At 40.7% G+C, this 24,528-nt stretch overlaps 1 protein-coding gene across 1 annotated transcript in view; it reads right to left on the bottom strand.

Moving 5' to 3' along the window:
• BEND5 (BEN domain containing 5) overlaps positions 1-24,528 on the bottom strand; it is a 1,596,389-nt gene that overhangs the window by 322,062 nt on the left and 1,249,799 nt on the right. The window contains exon 8 of the mRNA XM_061632932.1: positions 17,570-17,659. Within this exon, the coding sequence (XP_061488916.1) occupies positions 17,570-17,659 (90 nt within the window). The remainder of the gene's footprint in view (positions 1-17,569; positions 17,660-24,528) is intronic.

Here is a 24,528-nt window from a genome sequence, read left to right on the forward strand (position 1 = left end):
AATGGTCTTCTGGTCTCCCTGTCCCTCCTCTTTTGATAGTAATGTGTATTGCCTCACTTACTTCAAAATGGGGCAACCTACTCCTTATTCTGTTCAGTGGGGCCCTCAATTTCTGCCCCCTCCAAAAATGTTCTGCCCTGATGACATCACTGTAAGGGAGGGGACATGACTGGGGGAGAATGTCAAGCAATGCTAGCTCTACAGATTGTGTATATACAGTAGCCTGAGTGCCTATGTCAGGTACAACTAGATGGTGTCTATTTTTTCTTTCATTCCATGTATGAATTGTTTCTTATGGCACATCTCAGAGCGATTTAACAATATCTTTATCCCAGTCGGCATCTGTATTGCAACGAATGGTTGCGGGCCAGCTCCAGACACTCTTGGATGAGACCGATTATCTGGATCCATTTCAGTCAGGTTTCAGACCTGGTTTTTGGCACGGAAACAGCCTTGGTCGCCCTGTGTGATGACCTTTGTCAGGAGAGAGACAGGAGGAGTGTGTCTCTGTTGATTCTCCTTGATCTCTCAGTGGCTTTCGATACCATCAACCATGGTATCCTTCTGGGGAGACTGACTGAGTTGGGAGTGGGAGGTACTGCATTGCAGTGGTTCCACTCCTACTTGGCCTCCAGAAAGTGGTGCTTGAGGAACATTGCTCGGCACCCTGGACTCTCCAGTATGGGGTTCTGCAGAGGTCAGTTCTGTCCCCTATGCTGTTCAACATCTACATGAAACCATTGGGTGTGGTCATCCGGAGCTTTGGAGTGCGTTGCCATCAGTATGCTGATGACACGCAGCTCTATTTCTCCTTTTCGTCTTCTTCAGGTGAGGCTGTCAATATGCTGAACCGGTGCCTGGCTGCAACAATGGACTGGATGAGGGCTAATAAACTGAGGCTCAATCCAGACAAGACTGAGATGCTTCTAGTGGGTGGTTCTTCTGACTGGATGGTGGATGTCCAACCTGTCCTGGATGGGGTTGCACTCCCCCTGAAGGAGCAGGCTCGTAGCTTGGGGGTTCTCCTAGAACCACCTCTGTCACTTGAGGCTCAGGTAGCCTCAGTGGCATGGAGTGCCTTCTACCAACTTCGGTTGGTGGCCCAACTACGTCCCTATCTGGACAGGGATAACCTGGCTTCAGTTGTCCATGCTCTGGTAACCTCTAAATTAGATTACTGCAATGCACTCTACGTGGGGCTGCCTTTGAAGATGGTTCGGAAACTGCAGCTTGTGCAAAATGCAGCAGCCAGATTGGTAACAGGGACCAGACGGTCTGAACATATAAAACCGATTCTGGCCCGCTTGCACTGGCTGCCTGTATGTTTCCGAGCTCGATTCAAGGTGCTGGTATTGACCTATAAAGCCTTACAAGGCTTGGGACCACAATACCTGATGGAATGCCTCTCCCGATACGAACCTACCTGTACACTACGTTCAAGATCAAAGGCCCTCCTCCAGGTGCCTACTTCGAGGGAAGCTTGGAGAATGGCAACAAGGGAGAGGGCCTTCTCAGTGGTGGCCCCCAAATTATGGAATGATCTTCCTGACGAGGTGCACCTGGTGCCAACACTGTTATCTTTTCAGTGCCAGGTCAAGACTTTCCTCTTCTCCCAGGCATTTTAGCATGTGTTCTATATTGTTTTAAATTTTTAAATTGTGTTTTAAATTGTTTTTAAAAGATGTATTTTAAATTGTATTTGTTTTTAGTTATTGTAAACTGCCCAGAGAGCTTTGCCTATGGGGCGGTATACAAGTTTAATAAATAAATAAATAACTGTTTTTATACAGATACAGCCTGGAATAAAAATTGCCATTTAAAAGGCTTGTGAAAAAGGAAAGTGTTCAATAAAAGCATAAGAAGAGCCTGCTGAATCAGGCCAGTGGCCCATCTAGTCCAGCATTCAGTTCTCACAGTGGCCAAGCAGATGCCTATCGGAAAGTGCAGAGAGCATTCTTCCCTCTAGCCATTTCCAGTAACTGGTATTCAGAACCACCTTTCATTGTGCAGATAGAACATAGCCCATCAGGGTTAGCAGCCATTGATAGCCTTATCCTCCATGAATTTGTTGAATCCTCTTTTAAATCCATCCAAGTTGGTGGTCATCACCAACCAAGAGTGAATTCCATAGCTTAACAATGTGCTGTGTGATGAAGCTTTTTTTTTATCTGTCCTGAATCTTCCTACATTCAGCTTCATTGGATGTCCACAGATTCTAGTGTTATGAGGGAGAAAAGCTTTTCTCTATCCACTTTCTCCATGTCATGCATAATTTTATACACTTCTATTATGTCACCTCTTATTTGCCTTTTCTCTAGACTAAAAAGCCCCAGATGCAGCAACCTTTCCTCATAAGGGACTCACTTCATCCCCTTGTTCATTTTGGTTGTCCTTCTTTGAACCTTTTCCAGGTCTACAATATCCTTTCTGAGGTGAGGCCACCAGAACAGTATTTGAAATGCAGCTGCACCATAGATTTATATGATGGCATTATGATATTGGCAGCTTCATTTTTAATACCTTTCCTAATGATCCCTAGCATGGAATTTGCCTTTTTCACAACTGCCGCACACTGGGTTGACATCTTCATCGAGCTATCCATTATGACCCCAAGCTCTTTCCTGGTCAGTCATTGCCAGTTCAGATCCCATGAGCATAAATGTGAAATTCGGATTTTTTTCTCTAATACACATAACTTTACACTTGTTTACATTGAATTGCATTTGCAATCACTTTTTGTTTTAACCACCTTGAACAATTTGAAAGTATCAGCAAACTTAACTACCTCAATGCTGTCCCCTAAATTCTAGATCATTTATGAATAAGTTAAAATGCACAAGTCCCAATACTGATCCTTTGGGGATTTCACTTTTTACATCCCTCTGTTGGGAGAATTGCCCATTTATTCCTACTCTCTGACTCCTGTTACATAACCAGATCCTGATTCACAATAGGACTTCTCTTATTCCCTGACAGTTAAGCTTACTCACCAGAAAGATAATAAAGCTAGTGCTTGTCTGATACGTAATGGGAGTAAGTTCCAAAAGGAAGATGCTGCCAGGCTAAAGGACTGCTTCCTACATCAATTTTAAATTGTATTTGTTTTTAGTTACTGTAAACCGCCCAGAGAGCTTCGGCTATGGGGCGGTATACAAGTATAATAAATAAATAAATAAATAAATCATACAGAACACCTGATGAGTTGGTATCTGCAAGAAGCCCTCCCCTGCAGAGTGCAGTGATCAGTTGGGTATATCAATGATAAGATGATATTTTAGGTATCCTGATCCCAATCTGTACAGGGCTTTGTACACCATTACCAGCACCTTGAACTGAGCCCAGTAGCTGAATGGCAGCCCATGCAATTCTTTCAGTAGTGGTGTAAAATGATGGCAACAGTCTGCCCCAGTGAGTAGTAGAACAGCTGCATTTTGCAGTAGCTGTAGCTTCCTAGCCAGCCTTGACTCTGTACTTCTGATTTTATGTAATGTGGTAAAAATAAAATAGTCTCTTGGTATTTCTTCCGGCTCACTGTGTTGTCTGGGTGACCAGTTCTCTTCCAAGGATCCCTAGAAACATGATTATTTGAACTTATATCACTCATTTTGTTGAAACCATCAAATCATAGCCTCAGGCTCCATTTTGATGCAGTGTATGTAGACTTGTAGTAGGGAAAAAACTGTAAGGAAAGATCCTAGTCTGGGAAATAAAATTATGAGCAGCAAGCCCAGTAACAGAGTACAGCAACAGTACAGAACTTGCAAGTACTATGGATGAGATGGGCTGGCAGAAGACTGCTTGTATCTATCATCTGGTACTCAGAAACTAACCATGGATATACATTAAACAGTGGCTAGTATCTAGACAGAGGAAGCTGAACCAAAATTCATACTGGGCTTTTAAAAAGGAATTTCTCTCCCACCAATATTTAGAATTTCATATTTAAATGTATTATGTTGGATGTGTTGGGCTCTCCAGAACTAGACAAGAATTGTCAGGTTAGAAATTAACACACATACAGTACATGCATATTCACCCTAGACAGTCATCATTTGCTGTATCTTATTAATTCTGATTTTCTTTGTATTCTAACATTTAATATACCAAAATCATCAATACAATATTGTCTTCTAATTTAAGGTGCTTGTTTGTGACCTGTAAAACCCTAAATGATCTGAGCCCAATATGATGTATTTTCCTGCCTTATGTTCCAGTGTAATGATGATCCCCAAGATCAACTCAGATCACCCTCTTAAAATCACCATCCACGTGCCAGATTCATAAGATAAGGGCCCACAAACTTATTTGCAGTGAAGGAACCACACTCCCAACTGAAATATGCTATTGAAAGAGTGGCTTTTTTAACGCTAGGACTAAATCAGCTGGGTATGGGAGTCCTGTATTTCACGCAAATAAAAACTTACTATTTTACTGGAATTTTATATTCTCCTAGGGTGGGGCAGACAATACAGTTAAATTAATGCTTTCATACCTATACATGGTGATAACAAAATGCCCCAGCACTCGAGAATGGATCACCCTTGCTGCTAATTTAGCTTGCTTAGCAACCAAATCTTTTTGGAGCCATACAAATTATCTACTGGAGCATAATTTATGCTATAGGAACAGCCTGTAAAATTATAGCTTGAAAGAATGTGTCAGACTCGTCAGTAAGAGGACATATTGAGGGATAGTGCAGCTGCTCCCTTATTGCTCCAGGGATTCATAAATTTACTTGCCTATCCTGGGCTGAGTGGGTGGTTTTGTTGCTTGGCTTTTGTTTCCTTTAATTTTCCTAATGCACACAATAAGGCACTTAGAGAATCTCTTGCCCCCCAATGAAATCTGTTGCTGCCCTTTCAGTGAGTTAGCTTGTCGTTTTTTCACCATGGAACAAACAAAAGAGTAATCCCAAGAGGACCATGCAGAGGCCATATGATATAGGTTTTCTTAATGAATGATGCTGGATTTATCTGAATCATTTTGAAGACATTCTGTAAAAGAATGGCAACCTTGTTCATTATTATTCAAAGTTAGTCCCTCTTGTGACTTGGTATGCTTCAGACAGCAGTAAATTTTTGCTGGATTATGGTGCTCATTTTAAGAGAATTAGCTAGTGTTAAATGCAGCCAAAATGTTAATGTCGTCAAAATGAATAAGACTATGGAATAGGTTCTGCTTTTTGTGATATCTAATATGAAAGGGTCACAACCTTGAGAAAATCAATAGCTGCATTTCAGGGGTGAAGTTCTGAGTGAAAGAACAATAGTTAAGTCGGCACAATTATGGACAGAATTAATGTAAGCACTGTATCTGACCTCTCAATGTGCAACCTTTTTCACCTGAGCCATGACCTTAGAAGCAAAGAATCAAAAACATCAAATATTGTGCAAAGAACAATGTCAAGAGCCTATAGCTGTTAAGTGCATTGTGAATGCTTCTCATCTATCTCTGTCAACATACTTTCATCTAGGTTTTCAATTTCTGCTGTGTCTTTCTTACAAAGAAATGTGCTATTCTGAGTCGCTGCGGGTGGGGATATGACCTTTGGATAACTTATCTGGGAAGTTCCCTAAATATATTTTCATTTTCATATATTTCCACTTTCTTTCTGTGCATCCCTTTTTTTCTACTATGACCTGTTCAGAAGGTATTTTAAGGGCAAAACCTCTTGCAATCTGTTTCAAGTTGGATCACGCTTTGACTGTACACTGTGTAACTGTTGCACCCATGGTCTCCTCTTGTTACATTTGCTTGGATAGATTGCTAGGGTTCTTTAGATTGCTATTAGGGGTTTTGGTGAAGCAAGGTCTACCACTTGCGTGACTGGAACCTAGCCCTTTCTGGCTAATGAAAGCATCTGTGGGATGACTGGCCCATTAGTTGTAAGAGGTAATAAATGCTTGCTTACAAGAGGAGGTGGTCTCAGCCACCTTGAGTTGGTGATAAGGCTGTTTTAAAAGCGGCAACTAAGTCTTTACATCATAGAGTAGGGATGGCGAACCTGTGGCCCTCCAAATTTTGTTGGATTCCAGCTACCTTGAGCCTCAGCCAGCAGGGCCAATGATCAGGGATGATAGGAGTTGTAGTCTAACTACATCTGGACTACACAGGGTCCCCATTCCCATTCTAAGGATTTGGCTAATTACTGGCCAGTCTCCAGTGTGCCATCTTGGGGCAAAGTTCTGAAGAATGTGAGGGCATGAGCTTCAGACATTCCTGAGTGACACTAATTATCTAGATCCATATCAGTCTGGCACTCATCCCAGTTTTGGAAGTAAAACTGTATTAAATGCCTTCTGAATAAACTATGCTAGGATGTAGATAGAAGCAGAGAGAAAGACAGAATAACCTGCTTTATCTCTCCCTAACTAACTTGTAACTTAGTAAGCACTAGCAGCCAATGTAGTGGGGCAGAGCTGTGAAGCTGCCCTCCTGACACTGGTGTCATTACAGCTTACTTGGATGGAGCTGGGATATAATAGGGCAGCAGCCTCCCACCAGTGTGTCCACACAATCCTGACCTTGCCTCAGCCACGCCCGTCCCATCTCCATCCATGTAAGCTGTAGCAATGCCAGTGGTGGCTTGGTGGCTCTGCCCCACCACACTGACTGACACTATTAGTAAGCACATTCATTAAAAATCTAGGTTTGGGCCTTGCAAACTGTGGATTCCAGAAACATTGTCAATTCTTACAGAAAAATAAGGGTGAAAGACAGGGTGTGAGTGAATTTAGTGTCTCCTCAAAAAAGAAAAAGCAGCAAAAAAATGCTTAAATTATCCAGCAAAGTCTGATATTGAATATCTTACAATCAGTGAGAATGGGAGGACCCACATTTCTTCAGGATGAATCATGAATAGTCCAGACAAGAGAAGAAAAGTGATTTATATTAACAAAAGCCTGAACCTCCTGGGGAATTCTATGTCCACAGAATGCTGCATGCATCAGAAATCTCTTCACCTGAATTTGAGATGAAAGTCACACATGGAGGTTACTCTACTGCCGACAGAGTTTGCTGGTTGCCATATCAACTGGACTCCTTCATAGAAAAGGTTTGCTTCTCCCCATCTAACATGTGTATTAGTATAAAGTATGCCCCTTACTAGCAGGGTTGAGCTTGTTCTTTTATTTACATGGCCCATCTGAGTTTCATAGAAATGAGGACTTGGTTGCCCATTTCAGATGACTGCGAGGAAGCAAATACATTGTGCTGTAAGCTATATATAGGAAATGTATGTTTTACCATAGAAACAGAGTTACGTTGCAGGCTGTAAAACTCACAATAGTAACCAATGCAGCCAATACTTTTTCTTTTTTTTAAAATGGACCTGTCTCACAAATTAGTTAGCAACCAGGTCCACTGGTTTCCTTCTGTCTGTCATGAGAAGTCAATCCAAGACATAGATGCTACAAAAGGACAGGAGCAAGAGAGACCCCCAGACCTGCCTATAAAAAAACACAGCTGTGGGGAGACTCAGCTGGTGCTGACTTTATCATCTGCTCAACACTGGGTGAAGGTGGTTTTAACAAATACATTTGTTTCTGCTCTATCTTGTTCTATTGCTGCTTTTATTTGTGTTTATTAGCTGCTGCTTAATTGTCGGTGTGAATTTTAATTGTGAATTTTTTTAAAAAACTGTTGCAGCACACGTTCATGACCTCGGCAGCTTCACCTGAAAGGTCATCTAGAAATCTTTTAAATAAACAAAACAAAACAAAACATCAAGCTTGCACTTCTGTTGCTTCTCCCATGCTGTACAGCTGCTTCTTCCTCAGTTCCGTGGGCCAGAGGTGCATTCAGACTGTTTTTAACACTACCCTGCCTTGTTATTCCACTGCACAGTAAGTGACGTCCTGCAGAACTGTAACAGGCTTTCCACACTTGGTGTTCCATTCATATAGTAAGTACGACAAAGCCCATGAGTGGCTGAGTGATGATGCACTTCATCATACTATTTAACAGGATGTGTATTTTTAATTATGTTTTAATCATGCACTAAATAGCTTTCATTTCAGTGCTACTGCACAAATATTTTACTTTATTTTAAGATAGACCCCAGAATGGGAGGAGCCATTTTATTTTTCCCAACAATGCCCCTGGAAAAGGCAGTTTGGAGCAACATGGCCCTGGATAGCCCTAGGCAAAATCGAGCTTTTAAAGAAAGAGAGAGAGAGAGAGGGAGGGAGGCCTCTGCGATGGCTACTATACAAGCAAGTTCCTTCACCTCCAAAACTTAAAAGAATTGATCAGCTCCCCAAAGATATGGACTTCTTTGTCCTCCCCTTTTTTAATCCCGCTCACAGCCTCTGTGAAGGTGTTCCATACATAAAGCCAGTCTCTTACAGTCAAACTAGCTAAATATACCACCCATCTTTTGCCTTTTAACTGCTAATAGCTCACGGGGGGAGACTTTCATCAGGGCTGTGATGTGCAATGGGAAGTTTAACCCATTGCTCCATTGCCACAGACCCAAGGTGTCAGCAATACATTGATGATACCCAGCTCTATTTCTCTGCAACACCTGAATTGGGAGAGGCTGTGCAAGCCCTGGACCAGTGGTGGTGGGCTGGATGAGGGCCAATAAACAAATTCTGAATTCTAACAAGATGGAGGCTCTGTGGGTAGGTAGATCCCACATCCTGATAAATGGGGCAATTGCCTGCTTTGAATGGAGCTGTATTCCCTCTGAAAGTAGAGGTTCATAATCTGGGAGCACTCCTGGATCCATCTTTGTTGCTAGAGGCCCAGGTGACCTTAGCGGCTAGGAATGCCTTTTACCAGCTTTGGCTGATAAGACAGCTGTGACCATTTCTGAACTAGAATAGCCTGACCACAGTCATCCTTGTGCTGGTGACCTCCAGGCTGGATTATTGCAATGTGTTGATTGTGGGGATGTGCTTGAGGTTGGTCTGGAAGCTGCAGATGTTGCAAAATATGTGCCCCTTTAGTGACAAAGATAGACCCAGGCACACCACCAGACTACATACCTGCTCTTCCAGGGGAAGTATGACCCCATCCAAAGCAGACAAGTGACCAATTGTCCAGATAGGAGATAGGTGTGGAGATAGAATCAGAACCACTGTAAAAGAATGCTTCCAATACCCATCTCACCAAGTAAGCTCAGAAGGATACTATCGTCAATGGTATCAAAAGCTGCTGAGAGATCAAGTAAGAATAACAAGGTTGCATTACCCTTCTCCTTCCCCTGATAAAGGTAATCCATCAGGGCAACCAAGGTCCATTCAATTCCATAACCAGGTCTGAACCCAGATTCAAGATAATCCATTTCATCCAAGAGTGCTTGCTATTGTTGCACCACAAGAATTTTTAGGATAATTGCTTCACAAAGTGGTATACAATCCATAAAATCCATCAAAACAGTTAATTCAACAGTAAAACCCTAAAATCCTCCTGTTGTGACTCTGATAAAAAATTAGGGCCCCTATGCCTTGCAATTAAGAAACGAAAGATCCAACAACAGCAAGTTGTGCATTTGGCTTTACATCTGGTTTGGTCTTCAGAAAGGAACAAAGGAGATGAAATACAGATGAGTAAGGACAAAGCAGAGAAAACAAATTGGAACACAAAAACCAATGAGGAAACAGACTGAGTGAAGGGTAGAATTGTAGGGAATATTAAGGACTAGGAAAACTCAATCAAAGTGCAACTCCACCCTGATATAAGCAACATTTGTGCCAGACAGTAACCCAAGGTGGAGTCATGGCTGCCTGTAAGGCTGCTTTTATCAATGCTGTTACGAGAGTTCTTTACCAGTTTATAAATGGAGACATTACACGGCTATGGCCTCCCAACAAGAAAATATTTCCACTGGCTGGGTCATAGTCACACATGAATGCCACTTCTCACAGCACTGTGTAGAGATATCCAGGGAGTGCAGAAAGCAAGTGGAGGGCAATTTAGAAAGAAAAGGACTGAAACAAAATAAAAATAAAAATCAATTCAGCTGAACTGTACCAGGGCAGGCAAAGAACAAAGGGTCAAGAGACAAAGGAGGAAGCTATAGACTAGCGAGATTAGTATCAGTTGCGGGGAAAATCTAGAAAACCATTGAAGGTAAATGAAATTAAGCTTTTTCAGAAGACAATAACTATCTGAGACTCCAAATTCATTCACAAATCTCATACCACTCTTCCCCACCATATGAGCCTTTCAAATCTGGGAGCCATCCCCTCCACACACACACACATAATACTGAGCTGGGTATATGAATGATAGCTACTGTATGCATGACTCCTTTCAAAATTTATGCATCAGCTGACGGTCACTGTGGTAAAAGAAAATCCAGAATATATACCCCTTTAAGAGGTACTAGAGTGGACACCAAGTGGGCATGCTGAATGATGCAAGGAGGTTAAAATAGTTTATCTTTGTGAGGCCAAATAAATAGTTTGAATTAATCCAATGCAAGAGAAGGTTCCAAATCTTTAGTAGAAATCACAGGAAGCCACAGTACTGACTTATCTTGCTGGTTCAGGCATTCAAGATCATCTGTGAATGTTGCCAGCTTGCATTCCCATGGAAAATGTAAACTGTACTTTCCGTGGAGATAGCTGCAGCTTCCCAGAAGCGAGTCTCCTAATCATGCTGGGTGAAAGATATGTTGTCATGAGCCTGAAATCTCAACCAGGAAGTTGCTTTTTTCCCCTCTAGACAGAAAGGTCACATGTTGCATTCTCCTACCACTTGCCAAGTATGGCCAGCCTTGCCAAGCAGCATGGTGAAGCAGTATGCTTCAGTCAACCCCATGGCCAAAATCTGGTGCAAGAATGGGTCAGCAAGATTTGTTTATACCGGCCCTAGCAGCAGGAGGGGGAGGATTTGTGTTTCATTCTTGGCCGCAAAATGCCTTGCACCATCTTTGGAACAGTTGGGGCACAATCCATGTTGGGAATTTTGAATATCTGCTGTCTTCTGCTGCATTCAAATGTATTCACCAAATTTGACATGTTATCATCATGCAGGTAAAATACTTTTACTATGTCAAAGGAGTATATGAAATTAATTTCAAGTCTTTTGCTCCCCGGTGGGTGGGATTATGAGCCCTCAATGTATGGCTAAAGACTGGAGCACACCTTAGCAAGCGCCTTCTCCCAAACACCCCTCATAGCAGTTGAATTCATTTGGTGGAGCACTTGGTCCAGGTTCCATCCTATAGAGTCACATGAACCACTTAAAAGCCTTTTGAGTATAAATATAAGGGGCCTTCCCCAAGAAGCTTGGCATGCAACATCACTGTTTATCTTCAAAACAAATTTACCTGTTCTGTCAGGCCATTGGACACAATTAAAAATGCTGCTATACTGGTGTTTTATTGGTGCATTTTATCTGTTAAAAATGGCTTTATAATGGTTTTCTATAGGGTAAGCATGCTATAAAGTTGCAGTGCAACATTAGAGATTACTTCAGTTGGATCTCTTATACTTAGTAATGAAGGATAACGTAACAGAGCTAACAAACTTTCACAGCGGGAGTTCATAAAGGTGAACAGTATGTAGACTTATCTGCTACTGAATATTTGAAATGCTGTTTTAATCAACATCTTGCTGTGGTGGGATCACTGGATTATAGCAAAAAGTATAGTGTCTGCATGTTTGTGGGTGTTTCAGGTCAAAGAGCTGCACAGAGGGTATTGAGCCAAATTTACTTTGAGTGGCTTCGGCCAGATAGGCGGCCTAAAAATTAAATTATTATTATTATTATTACTTTCATATCCCAATCCACAGATACCATCATTTTGAGATTACAGCAGGCCCACAGGTAGAAAAATAGTTAATTAAGTTCTTTTTCCCTATAGGGTACTTTCTAATCCCCTAGAGAAATGGAAATGTTTCACAAAAATGAAATCTAAATCTGCAAAGATCCTATCTCTTCAGTCAAGGCCCCATCACCTCTTCCATCTTTTGTCTGGCCTATTTGCTGCATTTGCTCACAGATAGGAAGTTATTGGTCTGTTTTAGAACTTACTATTAAAACCTAGTGCAATTCCTGCTGCTGAACACCGATAAAAAACATTTTTTAAAAAAAGTAGCTACAGTTAGAGAAAATGGAATGACAGCACTTGATCATTGATCATATATATGTATTTTCCCCCTTATGATATTGTTAGAATAGAAATACTCTCCAAAATTAAATCCAACTCTAGATAAATTATTTTCAGAAGCCAGTGTCCTTCTGTCCCATACTTTTAAAAATAGCACTATGATACATCCTGAATGCTTACTGGAGGATAGGGGGGGGGAGGAAGACTGTTCATAATTCTAGAAAAAAATGCAAAATGATAACATTTTACAGAAATTTGCTATTTTCAAAAGGGCAGAACAAGTTTCCTAAATTCCCAAAGTCAGGCACATGCATCTATGGCTCATGGCTGCATGTGTCTTAACAGTGTCCTTAAGATTATATTATTTGGGGGTGTGAGAGAGAAAGATCATTTGTGATCAGAGGAGAGAACAGTAATGCTTTCTCACATTTACACTCATGGGAATATATTTTTATTAGTTAAGTCCTTTAGATGATATCTCTAAGAAGTGAGCTGGAAAGCCATCACCCATTTTAAGGGTTGGATTCCAAGGGTATTGGATTCTTCCAGGGAATAAATTCCCAAGGCCATCAGAACACAAAGAAACATTGCAATCACTTGAAGCTCAATTACATTATGGCAGAGTGAGCTTCTATGTAAGATGGAAACTCCACATCATCTCACATGAGATCCGTCTAATAGATGCTGTGCTCAACCCCCACATCCACACCCCAGGTGGATCCAAACTTACTTAGAAAGTTTCAGGTTCTTTTCCCACCATAATGGAAAGAGGATATGTAGTAAAAATAAAGACATTAAGCTCAACCTGTTTCTTGGCACTGGATAGATTTTCATTTCACGCCACTTGATTTAACTTGGTTTGGTGAGAGAGCACACATTCACTTAAATTGTGTAATGAGAAGAGATCTAAAAGCCACTTTTTGGTTCGACTTCTTTAAGATATTACAGTTCCAGCTGTCTGTTTTGCTGTAGTCTTCTTGCTCATCTAAATGAATGCTCATTTTGTAGTCTACAAAACTTCAAGGTCTCCTTAAGATCAAACTACGATTTCTTGACGATGATCTATAAGTGTCTAACTGTCTGTCCCTCCATCCTACAAACCTAGATAAAAATATTCCAAGGTTGTAGAGAGGGTATTACAACCTTGGAGAATATATTACAGTAAAAAAAAAAAATCAGGTGCAAGGGTGATATTTCCCTCACACACTAAAATGCCTAAAACAATGAAAGTAGAGAGGGGTAACTACTTAAGTAGATTTAGCAATTCTGTGAAGCTCTTTTGTAGGCTGTAATTTACAAGGGTTGAGACTTTATTTACATGCCATGAAAATGTTAAGAACCAGAACCCTTTAAGTACAGCTAAAGGCTGGACTTATTTATGCAATCAGATCTTTAACTTGCTCTGGTCTGAGCTTTGGTTATATGAGAAAGGAGTAAATTAAAGTCTGCATGGATTTAAAAACATGGAGATGATCTATGGATACTAAGATAATTGGGGACATTTTCTGTGCTACTACTTTACCACATCGACTATACCTGGGTGCAAAGATTAGTATTTGCAGTTGAGTGCTAAATACCTGGATGCAAATGCAAAGAATGTAAAAAGAGCCATTTTGGATCAGGCAAAAGACCCATCTAATCCAGCATTCTGTTTCCACAATGGCCGCCAGATTCCTTTAGGAAGTCCTCAAGGACAATAGCCCTCTTCAGCTTGTTCTCCTCAGCAACTGGTATTCAGAGTCATATGTCCCCTGATACTGAAGGTAAAGACATAGTTCTCCACCACCAGCACCAAGTCACTGTTAGTTGGGAGGCATGATACTGTTCTGTGCTACCCTACAAATCAGTTTTGTGCAACAACTCAAACAGGACTGGACCACAGAAAATATATTTCATTTTCACTTCAGTTTTTCCAAAAATTGCCAACTTTGAATTTCACATAGATGTTTTCATCAGACACAGGCTATCAGAGCTAAAATGAAAATGTTCTGTGGTCTTATTTATCTTTAAACAAAAGGATGGTTAATTTTCTGGGCAAGCTGTAGATGAATTCATAAACCTATTTTTCTTCCAGAAGAACTATAATATGAATACTTGTGCATGGACACCCTCCATAATGTGATTGATATAAACAGCACAATTATGTGCATGCTTACTCAGAAGTAAGTTTCAATGTGTACAATAGGGCTTACTCACAGCCTTGCAGGAAAGTGTGCCTAGGATTGCAGACTAAAACTCTCTCCTAATTATGCCAGGGGTGAGAGTCTAGATTGTTAGGTGTGTATTGTTGGAATAAGCAAGCTTGCATGCCGCCCCCTTTGATAGGTTCCCTCTAACCAGTATTGGGGATACAGAGCTACAATCACAAGCATTCTCTGGGAAGAGGGACTGACTGTTCAACCACTCTGGCCACTGGAGCTCTATCAAGGGGAAAGGAGTCTCCTAATAACACTCAGCACCCTTCACAAACAACACTTCCCAGGATTCTTTGGGGGAAGCCATGACTCTTTAAAGAGGAATAAATGTCTGGTGTGGATATGGCCAGAGAATAGATATGGCAAAACATTTGTCATTATATCAGTTAAACCCAAAACTAAATTGAAAATACAGTCAGTAGAAATTCTTATTCAGTTGAATCTTATTTCAGTCATAGGTTATCAGAGGTATGTCACAAAATCCTCTGAAAATATATTTACATTAGTTTGTGGCTAATGGTACTATGGCATTTCAGAATATCTTTCAGGAGTGGGGAGGTACTCTGATTCTTTATCCATCCTTAATAATAATGGCACAGAAGAGGCAACTTCACAAAGGGAATTAAATGGAATGGCTGAGTGCACATAGAAATTAACCACGTTCCAGTCCATGCATTCCCAAACAAGTCAAGCATGCATCATAACTGCAGACAGGCAGATTTCCAATATACCTTACAACATCAGCTCCTTTATTTTCTTACAAAAAGTTTTAATGCTTTTGGAGTAAAAACTTGGAAAACAGGCATGACTTCTTTTTGGCTTTTTCATCATGTTACCTTCTACTATTATTTTGTTCCAGACATAATTTAGCACTGAATATTAACAGCCTTGCTGGATTACACTCAGGTCCATCCATCCAAATGCCAAATGCTTCTGGAAGCTCTCATGTAGAGTCTACAGGGTGAGGAATACTGCCTGTCATTAATCCCCCACATGTAGTACTTGCAATAAACTCCATCTAGCTATCATGGCCAATCACTTTTGGTTTGTTATATGCCTTCAACTCGATTCCGACTTATGGTGACCCTATGAATAGGGTTTTCATGGTAAGCAGTTTTGGTAGGCTAGGCCAAACTAACAGGCCCATACTCTGTCATTATTAAGTTTTGGACTCCCAGTACAATGGTAGTTTAAGGAATGAACGATGGATGGATGGATGGATGGATGGATGGATGGAATTTATATCCCACCTTTTCCTCCAAGGAGCCCAAGGTGGTGTACATGGTTCTCCCCTTCCTCATTTAACCCCCACAACAACCCTGTGAAGTAGGTTAGGCTGAGAGGCAGTGACTGGTCCAAGGTTACCCAGTGAGCTTCATGGTTGAGTGGGCATTTGAACCCTGGTTTCCCAGGTCCTAGTCCAACACCCTGACCACTACATAAGACCCATTTTGAATCAAGATGTCAGACTGAACCTTTCAAAACTGCATTGATTTTTTGTTTGTTAGAATTCCTCAAGAATGGCAGATACATGGCTGCTAGTAAAGTAAGAGGGTGCATTTCAACTTCAGTGAAGACATACCAGCTGAAACTGGCTAAGCTGACATCTGGACCTTTGTGAATTCTAGTAGCAGCATACTCTCTTCAATAAAATTATAAAATACATTGTAGGGAATTGGTACTGAAGATAGGGATGTGAACTTGTAGCCCTCCATACATTGATGGACAACAGCTCCTATCATCCTTGATCATTGTCCATGCTAGCCGGGACTGAGTCCAACAACATCTGGCGGGCCAAACATTCCCTATCCTTGCCTTAAGGACTGCCTTCTTCTACATAGTCGTGCCTGTGTAGTGGGCTTAGTTTCATTTTGTAGCAATGTTGATATGTTTTTGACTTCTCTGCTACTTTATTATGCTCCTCTCTTTGTTTTGTTTGTTTTATTGTAATGCCACAATGGTGTATGAAGGGGTGGGAGGAAAACAGCAGTGCTGCACTCACCTAGATGGAGATGGGGCAGGGCAAGGCAGTGGCAAGGTCAGGGAAATTCTGGGTTAGCGGTGGCACCTACAAGCACCTGTAAGACTGCTGCTGCCAACAGTCTCCTCCTCACCCTACATCATCCCTGTCCTAGTAAGTGGTAGTGCCACCACTGGGATGGTACCACTGCTGGCACACACACACACACACACACACACACACACCACTGCTGTTGTACAGATTACTTTCATGGTGGTGCTACCTGCCCTACTAGGTTAATAGGGCAGGAGAGAATTTCTAATTAGTAAATATCGACACATTTCCCCTTCATGGCATCCTGTTTAGAGATGGTGCTTGTCCCTATTTGGATGGAGCATCTCTCAAAATGAAGCATGTAGCAAGTGAACAGTTCCTTAAAACCATTGTACTATGATTAGGCATGGGGAAGTATGGACTCTTGACATGAACCCCACACACAGAGGGGGCACAGTGCAAGTATGATGGTAGCGTTGTGATGCCTGCCACAAAATTTATTAAAGTCTTTTTTTTCCAAAGCACATCAGCTCTTACTGTATACGCTAGGGATGTGCTAGAATGCTGCCCACTTCAGATTTGGTACCAAAGTTTCACTTATTCTCAGTTGTTGAGAATCAAATTTTAATGTAGTGAATTTCTGTAGCTAATTTTGAAAACAGACTTTAAAAAAATCTGCCTCTAGATTTCAAGAATGATAATTTATCATTTCCTTTAAAAATGATATGTTCTTCAAAATATTGATATTTTAAAGGAACAATCTATATTTCCTTGATAATATCAACAGTTCCTTTTAAAATATTGATATTAATATTGATATTTTTTTCCTGAGCGAATAAAAAGCACGGATCAGTAAAAGCAGTGGCTGGCAGATAAAGAACCAACTCAAATTGATGCCAACCTGTTAGGTCAACAGAATGCTCTTAAACTGGCACTGGCCAATGGATCCCATTCCTAGTATACCCAGAGCAGTTTTCCCCCCCTCTTCCTTTCCAAAGCTGGGCCAGCTCACAAGAGTGCTGTGGGTTTTATGGAGCCTTGGATTACTTTACTAAGAATACTATTTATGAATTGCTTCTGAAGAACAAATGTGCATTTTCATTGGCCATTGGGTTTCTCAAGGATCCAAAATCTGCCAATCAAGACTCTGCTTAAAATTTAAAATCAAACAGCTGTATAATGTACATTAGGCAGTGGAAGCTAAGAACCTTAAAGACCAGGAACAAATCAAACACAGAGATAAGAGATGTCCATTCCTGGCTTTCATTTCAAACACTGACATATGAAGCTACATACCTTGGCACACAAAGGATGATGGCGTTTCCCCTGGATGGACACGGGCAGTAATAAACACCACTTTCTGCTCTGCTCCAGTACGAAGGTTTACTGTTCAGAAAACAGACAAAAAAATAATCCTGAAATTTGGCTCTATAGGAAGAACACAGGTTTCCCCCATTATTTATTTTACCTCCATAAATTGGAGTTTGGGGGAAGGGGTTAGGGAAAGGGAAGGAGTAGGTTCTGGTTCTTGCATATTGAAATTAACCACCAGGTATATAAGAGAGCCTAATTTTTAAAGAAAGATCATAACTATCCCCATATTTTCCTGCAGTCTACCCACATAAATCAATAGATATCAAGCATGCAGGGGCAAGGCCATGATCCCCTCTCCTTCATGCATATATCAGATCATTACACAAGATTTGTGTTCTGTATTTATCTACTCAGACCTGACTCTAACGTCTGAACAGTAAATGTGAGTAGAAAAAAATTCAGAAGTGGAGGAAAGAAAGACATGTTCTGCCCAGATATCTCCTAGTCATTCAAGATGGAAAATGGGCTACCATATAAGAGCCTGCTGGATCAGACCAGTGGCCCATTTAATCCAGCATCCTGTTCTCACAGTGGTCAACCAGATGCCTATGGGAAGCCTGTCAACATCAAGTCCAAGGCCTTGGTCAGATATTGCCTCAAGGTAATCCTTAGAATTGCCCTATTCACAGAACTCTGATAGGAAACTTATAGTTAATTATTCTTATTCTTCATAGAAATGGTTGTTCCAGCTTGTGTCAGTCAGAAACCTGAAGATTTGAAAGAAAGAAAACAATTGTAATCGATACATTTTCAGTTCTTCTCCAGAAATAATTGGCCAAAAGCCCCTGCACAGATTCTCTTATATTCCTTTAGTCTCTTAGGAAGTCCTACAACCGCACAGCTATAGTCCAAACATTGATTTGGTCTTTGTTGAGCTAACTTCACATATCTCTGGTACAAATTTGAGCCCTACAGGTGAAGAAATCTTTCAAGAGACCTTTCTGTCTCTAGAAGAAAAATGAGAAGCAGCAGAAAGGAGCATAATATTATCAACTAAAACCTGGCAATCAACCAGTGTCATCAGGATTAGCATATAGTAATGCAGAAGGATGGAGATAAATTAGCCCTGAAATATACAGGATGAGAGGTAGAAACTTCAGCTGTAGTTTCTTCAACTATAGTGGTTAGAGGGAGTGAGGGAGAGAGAGAGAGATTATGTCTAATAGTAATTAAGAGGTAACATGTGCCACAGCTTTTGTTTTTCTCTTAATTTTCTGCCATGCTCCATTAAATAACATATATAATTCATTATATTAATTCACAGTCAGTATGGAAACTGTGTCATAGGTTTGCATTAAATAGCTCCCAAAACTGTCGTACAGGGCTAACAGAAGCTTTGGGTGTGATTTAGATGAGGAAATGGTGTGGGGGCACAGATTAAAGACCCCTGCCATCAGCACTTGTCTGTTGATCCAATCAAATCTATGCCTTGCGGCTTTATAGTTTGCAGGGGGAATAAGAAAATTGAGCAGTCTGGTAATGGATTTCCCACAACATACCTCCTTTAATCAGAACTTCAAAAAGAGACATAGTCATACTCCTCATACAAAACAAGATGGAAGAATCCCAAGCATCTAAATCAATTTTTATAATGTTAGAAGATTGGGAGGTGGCCTGGATGATGTCTTTGGGTACCATCCAAGCCTGTGATTTTGTAGCGTGCAGGCTGGGATTTGTAGCAGAAGGAAGCTGCTACAGTGGTCAAACTAGTTTCTTTGTTAGGATAATGGGTCTGGCCAAGTCTGTCCCATTAACATGTCTAAAGACTTGGTCAAGAGTAGTTTCTATTTGTTCCTGTGTGTTGCTATAGGAACAAAAGGCAGGTGATCCTCTTTCATGGCCAGGAGGTAGCCTTTGTGTGTTCAATCTGGTCTGGAGTTAGGGAGCTGAAAATATAGAAAAAGAGGCCTACCTTGCTCTCTGTACTGAATCCAAAGCCATGGCTTTGGGGAACCTCCCTAGAAACCTAATGGAGAAGCAAGATCTGTTTGAGTGTTAATGCTGTGAGCACCTTCCATCTTATGCTCAGGTTGTATACATGTGTAAATAAAACCATACATCACAAAGACACCACAGTCTCCAGTCACCTTCATTCCAAGGAAACTGAACCCTGGGTTAGCACTGGAACCCCTGGAAATCTCTCACCACTTAGAGACTGGGGTGCACACAACAATATTTTACATGTTTTAGGATTGACATTCTTTTTAATTCTGTAAATTTTCTCTCGCATCTATTGCCATTAAAAAAAAATGGTGATTAATGCAGCTTGCTGCTTTCACACCAATAGTTACTTTAGAAGGATCAGTGCTGTTTAGAGAAAAGAAAACTTTATAAGAGAATAATCTGCCTAGTCGGAATATACTTCTGTCCTAAAACAGCATATACTATAATTGTGCCACTTAGGATAACACTTCCTCTGCACGAGATAGATTAATTTGATTCCTTTTGCAATAAAAAAAAGTTCTACACTATGACATTTCCCACACTTTCCCACCCATCAAATTTTCTGGATACCTTTAATAGTGGTCTGATTCTTCTGAGAGCTCAATACAGCATCATTTTATGTAATTTTCTCTCCTTACGCTGCTCATGACGGTTTGAAAACTTGTATGTGTGTTTTTCCCCTCCTGCATACAAATGTATATAAGCTGTGACACAAGGGTAAATGCAGGATGATTAATTGAGCAGGGAATCCTACAGTCCTGTCATGCTGGTGGTCAGCTTATGCCAGTGTAGCATAATAAAAAATGCATGGCCTCCCGGCAGAAAAGCTGGGAAGAAAAACTACAGCAGAAGAACCACCAGAAAACTATCCCACCAACTTCCTTAGCATCAATGGCAAAGCAACCAAATCCCATCAGTCATGGAAAGGATGCCAACAGCAGCATCATATCAGCCAAGCATTGATGGATCCAAACCATGCACAGTGATTGGGAAAGCTTACCCTATGTCACCCTACTATGATGTCACACCAGCACACACACATGAAGCAACGCCTATCAAATACACAAGCATTACCCAGGTGGGTGGAGGATGGAATATGCACTCTTGACCATCATTCCCAGCTGCTAACCTCTGGTTTAGCAGGTGTACATCCAAACCAAGGTGAAGGGAAGGAAGAATGGGCAGTGCAATACAATGCCTATTGTACTTACTTGGGCAGAAGCATGGATAACAAATACAGAGGCATCCCCAAGACAATGGTTCCAGTCCGGTTGAAGGAACAGAACTCATTTGTAGGGGAAGAAGGAACTTTTTATCAGGAAAAGTAAGGGAAGAACTAGGGAACTACAACAAACAACAAGGGAAGCCACATATTACCATACCAAAGTAGGTATGGGATCTGATGAACAGAAAATTTGAAACTAAAGACTGTCTGGCCTGGATGAAGTTTATACATCTCCTTTCTCATTAACACAGTGGAGCATTCAAGTACCACTAGTGATCACACACAATCAGATATTTTGGGAATTCAGTCATTCAGTTAATCAAGCATATTTTACGAGTCCACACCCAGATATATACATTTCCGATTATCCAGTGTTTTAACTGTTTTAGCTTCTTACGTGTCTTCTCCAACCTTTTCCTCTGCTATGTGTCCTAAATGTTGAAACAGTTTTGATATTTTTGTTTAAAAAATAGCCATTGTAACAAATCAGTATTGTTACATATGAAGTAATAACAACTTTCACTGGCTTTTTCCACCTAGTATACCACCTTTAAATGAAAAAAGTGAGGGATAACAACATTGCTACCAAGAAATAGAATTCAGGGTAAAATAAATGATATTGTATATAGTCTTGTCTTTACGGTTACTGGTATATCTGTTGGGGCGGGGGAGGCTTATTGACTTCAATGTTAGATAACAAATCCTTTCTATTTGGGGACAGTAGGTAAGCTGCAAGCAAAGAAAGGAAGATAAGAAATGTGATAGGTAGATGCTAGAAGGTACAAGATATTTTTGAAACATGAAAGGGGATGGGGGGGAGAGAGAAGACAGAAAGGAAAAGATTTGTTTTGTGTCATTTCTCAGCAGAGAAAAAAACCTGGAAGCTTTTGTAGAACTCCTAGCGCAAGCACACACACTGCCCCACTCAGCTCTGCTCTGTAAGAAAAGTATCACATCAGGAACAGGTTAGTTCTCAGACGACTCTGCTGTCTGCCTGGGCCCTGGTCAACCTCATTCATACCATGGGACCTTCAGATGTAGTGAGAAGATCAGGTTGTCCATCTGCCAAAGTGAAATGGCAACACATTTGCAGGAATGACCTTTCATTATAGATAGAAATAAGCAGAATTACTGGCTGTTTGTTTTCATTTCATTTCATTTCTCTGCTGTGTTGTTATCACACTGAATGCTAGCCAAAAGATAGAGCTGATGGGTTTTCATTCCAGTCAGAAAAACAATATTGTCTGGTTGCACTAACAATGCTTATATTCATTATTCATTCAGAACATGCCATTGAATCTGCCATCCCAGATATTTGAGGACAGGCATTCAAAACTGAATCTCTGTGGTTTGTGTTCCCCACTGAAATTCAAATGTCCTTGTGGAAGTTAGGCAAATTCCAACCATTTCATATTAATCTGGCAGTCTGAAAATTAGAGGAGCCATTACAATGATCTAATTTGAGGTCTTGATGTGTATGCTGTTGACCTAATAGACAATTGATTTTCTTCAGCTTTTTTTCTGCTGACCATGGGGGAAAAATGCAAATTGAGCATTATATCTGCACACTAATTTTATTGTGCCCTTGTGTCTTCATAAAAAGATAAAGTTTGAGCTAATAAAAATAAAACATTTCTGGTTCTAATACAAGCAAATGTTTATGCAGGCAGGTAATAAATTGGTTTGTCATTTAGGAGAACATAAAGAATGCTATAGTCATCTTTAGGCAAAATAGATAAGGGGTTTTGCTTAGCTTTTAGATTTCATTTGCAAAATCATTTGTATGTAGTGCAACATTTCCAAGACAGGGTGACAGGAAATTAGCACATCTGTTGCCTCATTTCCATCTGTATATGCAGTTTATTAAAGCGCTGATGATTGGTCAGAAGAAAAGCATATAGGCAAACATGATCAAATTAGAGAAATTGAACATTTACAGTGCAAGCCTATATATGACTAAAGGTAAAGGTGTCCCCACACTTGTAGTGTGAGTCATTTCCGACTCTTAGGGTGACGTCTTGCGACGTTCACTAGGCAGACAGTATATATGGGGTGGGATTGCCAGTTCCTTCCCTGGCCTTTCTTTACCCCCCAGCATATGCCGGGTGCTCATTTTACCGACCACGAATGGATGGAAGGCTGAGTGGACCTCGACCCCTTTTACCAGAGATTCGACTTCCTCCTTCCGTTGGAGTCGAACTCCGGCCGTGAGCAGAGCTTCGGCTGCGTTACCGCCGCTTACCACTCTGCGCCACGGAGGATCCTTATGACTACTCAGAAATCCCACTAAATTCAGTGGGACTTCAGAAAAGTGGGCACAGGATTACAGTGAGTGAGAAAATCCCCTAAGGACAGACAAACAAATATAAATCTTATGAAGGTATTTGGAAATCAAAGTCTGAGTCTGCTTGCCACTATTCTTTGTGACACTAGGATTCTGGAAGAGTTATACACAAATGTGATCTCTTTACTTGGATGCTTTTCTTTCTTTCTATTTTGTAATAGTGATTTTTGCATCCCTTAAAGAGCAAAGAGTTTCCAGGGGAATGTGGGAAAGTGAATTTATGGCAGTTTCAGTAGGCCTGAAGTCAGCAGCCTGTGATTTCTAGACCAAAATCAGCTGACCTGTTTTGATCCAAGAGGAACAAGCCAGTTCTTGTACTGCTAGATAGCATTTTCTCTCCCATCCCCCTTTAATGGAAATAGCGTATTTCTCCCCCTACACACACACACACCCCTTCCCTGTTGAAGGTGCTCTATGAAGAGGGGAAAATTATGCAAACTGTTTCAGTGTTAATACTTGACTGCATTTTCAACTTAATAGCCCAGTGAGGGAATGTTCTTGTCAAGCAGAAGTCCAGCAATATCTTCTGGTAAAATTATTTTCAAATACAGAAAGTCAGACATGGCAAAGCAATTTTGAGCGAGAGGGTTTTTGCCCTCCCCACTTCTTATTTGTTTGTTTTTAATCTGCACGAAGTCTTGGAAGCAAACATTTCTGCATCTGTGCTTTCTGACACTGTCATGCTCAATGCCCCGGTGAGGAAAGGAAATTAACTAGCACACAAAAGCTGCTAAGTTTATGCCTCTCGCTCCACCCTCCCTCCTCTCCTGGACAGGATTTTGCATTTAGATTATTCACAGGCGTCTGCATTTTTGGTATGTTGATTCCCATGGAATGGAATAAGAAACAGGAGTATGAGTGGCATGTTATTTTATTTCAACCACCAAGATTATGGTAATGTGCAATTAAGGGTGCAGAAAGTAGCATTTATTGTCACCTGTCTGCATCCTCATTGTAGCATAATAGTTTAGCAGACAAGTCCTTTGGTTGCTCTCTTTCCCCCTTCCCTGCATTGCTATTTATAAGACCATAGCACAGATAAAACTCCATGCCCTTCGAGATGAAAGAAAGGCAGTTATTGATGCTAAGGATAAATGGTACATTAAATATGTCTCCTCAAAGGCATATATCATCTGGTTAAATTTGATGTATAATCACAAAACACCAAAAAAACATTGCCATCCTCACCATGTGTATGTCCTTTGTCTGATGTAGTACAAAAAGGGATGGTTGGGGTGGAATTATCTGTAAAATAATATTCAGGATGTATTATTCAAACCATTTCTTTTCAGTTGGAATACTTTAGAGGATATTTTCTAAATAAAGCTATTTTGGGTGCACATCTTCTGTCCACTTGAATACTAAATG

The sequence above is a fragment of the Rhineura floridana genome, chromosome 6, assembly GCF_030035675.1.
Source record: "Rhineura floridana isolate rRhiFlo1 chromosome 6, rRhiFlo1.hap2, whole genome shotgun sequence".
Lineage (NCBI taxonomy): Eukaryota > Metazoa > Chordata > Lepidosauria > Squamata > Rhineuridae > Rhineura > Rhineura floridana.